The following is a 5,010-nucleotide window of genomic DNA, read 5'->3' as shown; positions in this document are numbered from 1 at the left end:
CCTCGAGGGTTCCGACGTCGACCAATGGCTGCGCCTCTACGAACGCGTCAGCGCCAGTTACAGGTGGGACCCCACACTCATGCTCGCGAATGTCATCTTTTACCTGGAAGGAAACCCTGGTGTCTGGTTTGACACCCACGAGCATGACATTACAAGCTGGGACAGCTTCAAGGAAAAGATCCGTGAGCTTTATGGATGCCCTTTGGTCGTCGACAAGCCGTAAAGGATGATTATCAACGCGCTCGCAAACTTCCACTGAGTCCTACATCAGTTATATTCACAATGTCCTAGCACTCTGCCGCAGAGCCGATCAAAACAGGTCCGAGCCAGAAAAAGTTGCGCACATCGTGAAGGGTATCGCCGACGACACGTTTAACTTGCTGGTGTTTAGTGGCGTTACGTCTGTTGATGCGATAATTCAAGAATGTCGCCGCCTGGAACAGGCTAAAAGCACACTGCATCTCATATCAGTTCCAGCGCCTTCCGAATACCGCAGCGACGTCATCTTGCCTCGACACATATCGTCCTCCAAACGCCTGCGACAACTTAACACGACTCATCCGGCGTGAACTTGAAGCGGCCGCTCCTGCTACAGCGGCACCAACGCCCCCTGGCCCCTCTCCTTCAATCCCCTTGGCCCTAATTCAAGCAGTCGTGCGACAGGAAATTGCCAGCATGGAAATTCGCTCTATTTCAACGCCTCGCCGTACCGACTTCCAGCAACAATTCACGACTGCACGTCCATGCCCGTCTGGCTCTCCGTCAACGTTCTGCAATGCGTCCGCATGGCGAACACATGATGACAAGCCCATATATGCCCACAAGTCCTACTACACAAACTTTCCAGCGTTCTTTCAATGCCCGTCCCGCTTATGGTCATGCGACCAGCCCAGACCACTTTGCCTCTCAAGAACCTGTGAGTGATCCCCGCTGCTCCCGCTCTCCATCACCCCAACGTCGACCACGTTGCTCTGCCTTCCCACGACGTTCCCCGACGGAAAACTAAATGCTGCAGCCCCTGGACGTGGCGCTGCATCAATTGGACTGACCGAAAATCCTCTATTGACCATACAGACGAAACGGAACCTTATCGATGTTCAAGTGGACGGTGTGCATATGACTGCTCTTGTCGACACTGGGGCTCAACTTTCCGTTATGAATACTCATTTTCGCCGAAAGCTCAAGAAAGTTCTCACACCTGCGACGACAAAGTTCATCCGTGTTGCCGACGGCGGAACAGCATCTGTCGTTGGAATGCTCCACTCATGTAAGCATCGCTGATCGCCACAGTTGTTCTCTTCGCCGTCCTTGAAAAATGCCCCCATGCCCGTAATACTAGGCCTCGACTTCCTGTCCGCGCATTCTGCCCTGATTGACTGTTCGGCCCAGTACGCTCCGTCTCCACTTGCCCATAAGAGACCCTGCTCCACCCGGCCGAGTCGCCTGTGCACTGGCCCGATAGGTTCGCCTCCACCCCAACACTGACCTACGTCGAGCTCGTGTCAACACCACCAGTCCTGACGGCGACCTATGTACTGCACCCCTTCACCGATGTCCTCATCAGCCGCGGTATTACATTACCACACACCGTTCGTCTGTCGCAGAGAACTCCACGTGCCTTCCAGTTGTCAATTTTAGTTTGACACCTCAAGTGCTCCCGCAAGGCATCTCTGTGGCATTGCTTTCCACCGTAGAAGAAAACGCAGGAATGCTTTCACGGTGGCCGCCCCTTCCGGTCCATATGCCCAGCACCAATCCAATGGCTTGCCCCGACAGTTCAATTAAGTCAATGATTGCTTCTAAGTTAACACCGCAGCAGACTGACGAGCTCCACCGGGTCTACTGTCCTACATCGACGTTTTCCATCTCAGCGGCCGTCCATTGGGGCAAAGCTACCGGTGTGACCCACCGCATAACACTGGTGAAGCGCCTCCTACCATAGGCGTCCATATCGCGGTGTCGGCGACTGAGCGTCAAATTATCCAGAGTGAGGTCGACAAAACGCTCGTCAAGCACATCATTGAGCCATCCTGCAGTCCTTGGGCGTCACCTGTCGTACTAGTCCTCAAGAAAGACCGCACAGGGCGTTTCTGTGTCGATTATTGACACCTAAACAGAAATTACAAAAAAAGACGTGTACCCTCTGTCACAATAGATGACGCCCTTGATTGCCTCTATGGTGCCCGCTATATTTTGCCTCCATAGGACCTACGTTCCGGGTACTGCCAGAGTCAGGTGGATGATCATCATCATCATCAGCCTGTCTACGCCCACTGCAGGGCAAAGGCCTCTCCCATGTTCCGCCAATCAACCCGGTCCTGTGCTTTCTGTTGCCACGTTATACCTACAACTTCCTTAATCTCATCTACCCACCTAATTTTCTGTCTTCCCCTCACGCATTTGCGCTCTCTTGGAATCCAGTCAGTTACCCTTAATGACCACCGGTTATCCTGCCGACGTGCTACGTGGCCGGCCATATCCATTTCTTCTTCTTAATTTCAACTATGATATCCTTAACCCCGTTTGTTCCCTGACCCCTCTGCTCTCTTCCTGTCTCTTAAGGTTACATCTATCATTTTCCTTTCCATCGCTCGCTGCGTCGTCCTCAATTTAAGTTGAACCTCTTTGTAAGTCTCCAGGTTTCTGCTCCGTAGGTAAGTACCGGTAAGATGCAGCTGTTATACCTTCCTCTTGAAGATAGTGGTAGACTACCATTCATGATTTGATAGTACTTGCCGAATGAGCCCCATCCCATCCTTATTCTTCTAGTTATTTCACTCTCATGGCTCGGCTCCGCGGTTACTACCTGTCCTAAGTACGTACTCCTTTACAACTTCCAGCGTCTCGCCACCTATCGCAAAGCGCTGTTCTCTGCCAAGATTGTTCCACATTACTTTAGTTTTATGCATATTAATTTTCAGACCTACTCTTCTACTTTCCGTATCCAGTTCAGTAATCATGAGCTGTATTCGTCTCCCGCGTTACTCATCAATGCAATGTCATCACGAATCGCAGGTTACTGAGATACTCTCCATTAACTCTTATCCCTAATTCTTCCCAATCTAGGGCCCTGAAAACCTCCTGTAACACGCGGTGAATAGCATGATAGGTGGATGATATTGATACGGGGTTTTGTTGCTATATACAATGTATATTTACAAAGAAGAATTGGTAGACGATCAAGCTGGCTGACCAGCACACTCGCGCGCCAGTCGGGCTGTCCAGCACTTCGTCTTCCTTCACTTCATCACCGTAACAGGACCCCCGGGCGTTGTAGCGCCGTCTCGGCGCAAGTCCGGCGATGAAGTGCGAGAGAAGTAAGGCTTCATCCGCGAAACATGCACAATTTCAACAGGTGGCGGACTTGACGAATTGAAGTGCAACGGCGCAAGCTCGTAATTCACGTCGCTAACTTGACGCAGAACTTGGTAAGGTCCTGATACGGGACAGTAGTTTCTCGGAGAGCCCTACACGGCGACATGGTGACCAAAGCACCCAATCACCTTGGGCAAACTTCATATGACGATGACGTTGCTCATAGCGGCTTTTTGAATCCTGCGACGTGGTGATACGAGATCGGCGACTTGACGAGCCATGTGAGCCCGGTCAATGGCGTCGTGAGCGTACATTGTAGTACATGGCGCGGAAGGCAAGACGGTGTCAAACGGCAATACGGGGTGGCGACCATACAAAGATAAAAAGGGAAAATCCCGTGGTGTCTGTCGAGAGGAATTATACGCAAAAGTCACATAAGCCAACGTGGCGTCCCAGTCGCGATGATCTTGAGAGACGTACATCGAAAGCATCTCCGTGAGTGTGCGGTTAAGACGTTCAGTAAGACCATTAGTTTGCGGGTGGTAGCAGTTGACAGCTTGTGCTCTGTGGCGCAAGATCGAAGGAGTCGTCGACAACTCTGGACAAAAAGCGGCCGCGGTCCGTCAGGAGCTGCGGGTGCACCATGGAGAGGAGACGTCGTGAAGAAGAAAATCCGCGACGTCAGTGGCGCAACTAGTTGGCATGGCCTTCGTGATGGCGTAACGTGTCGCATAATCTGTAGCGACGGCGATCCACTTATTTCCCAGAGTCGTCGTCGGAAAAGGGCCAAGCAGGTCAAGGCCGACGCGATAGAATGGTTCAGAGGGAACTTCAATTGGTTGGAGAAATCCAGCAGCGGCAGAGGAGGCCTTTTCCGGCGTTGGCATAGGTCGCAAGTAGCAACATAACGACGCACAGAGCGGTATAGTCCAGGCCAGAAGAACCGACGTCGCACGCGGTCGTATGCGCGTAACTCCGAGATGTCCCGCCGTCGTGCGTCGTGAAGTTGTTCAAGGATGACAGGCCGTATGGCGAGGAACGACAAGCAGGAGCTCAGGGCCTTCAATGCTGACGTTGCGGCGTAGAGGATGCCGTCATACAGCACGAACTACGGAATGTGGCGTTGGTGCTGCCAGACTGGACGGCGTCGATGATAGCGCGCAATGACTCATCCCGACGTTTTTCGGTGCGCATCGCTCACGTCAGTAAAAGCCATTACGCAGCTGTCCGGATCATGTGCAGCGGGGTCAGGAGGATCCACCGGATGACGTGAAAGACAGTCTGCATCCTTGTGCAAACGTCCAGACTTGTACGTGACTGTAAACGAAAATTCCTGGAGCCGCAAAGCCCAGCGACCAAGACGTCCGGTCGGGTCCTTCAAGAGAAGTGAGCCAGCAGAGAGCGTGGTGGTCCGTAACGACGGTAAACATGCGGCCGAATAAGTATGGGCGGAACTTGGCGACAGCCCAGACTAAAGCCAAGCACTCTCTTTCGGTGATGGAATAATTTCTCTCGGGAGCAGAGAGCAGCGACTGGCGTACGCTATCACGCACTGTCTACCGTGCTGCCGTTGAGCGAGACTGTGCCGATACCGTGCCCGCTTGCGTCGGTTCGGACTTCTGTTGGAGCAGATGGATCAAGTGGGCAAGTATGGGAGGATAGTCAAGAAGCCGATGAGAGCGGTGAACGCTTGAT

The 5,010-nt window shown here is 52.6% G+C and overlaps 1 protein-coding gene across 1 annotated transcript in view; it reads right to left on the bottom strand.

The window, feature by feature from the left end:
- Positions 1-727: 727 nt before the first annotated feature.
- The window catches only part of LOC119398965 (uncharacterized), a 17,680-nt gene continuing 13,397 nt past the window's right edge, over positions 728-5,010 (bottom strand). The window contains exon 4 of the mRNA XM_037665782.2: positions 728-770. Within this exon, the coding sequence (XP_037521710.2) occupies positions 728-770 (43 nt within the window). The remainder of the gene's footprint in view (positions 771-5,010) is intronic.

Source organism: Rhipicephalus sanguineus, chromosome 7 (genome assembly GCF_013339695.2).
Source record: "Rhipicephalus sanguineus isolate Rsan-2018 chromosome 7, BIME_Rsan_1.4, whole genome shotgun sequence".
Classification (NCBI taxonomy): domain Eukaryota; kingdom Metazoa; phylum Arthropoda; class Arachnida; order Ixodida; family Ixodidae; genus Rhipicephalus; species Rhipicephalus sanguineus.
Note: the sequence above shows the minus strand (reverse complement) of the source record. Positions and strands in the feature narration are given on the sequence as shown.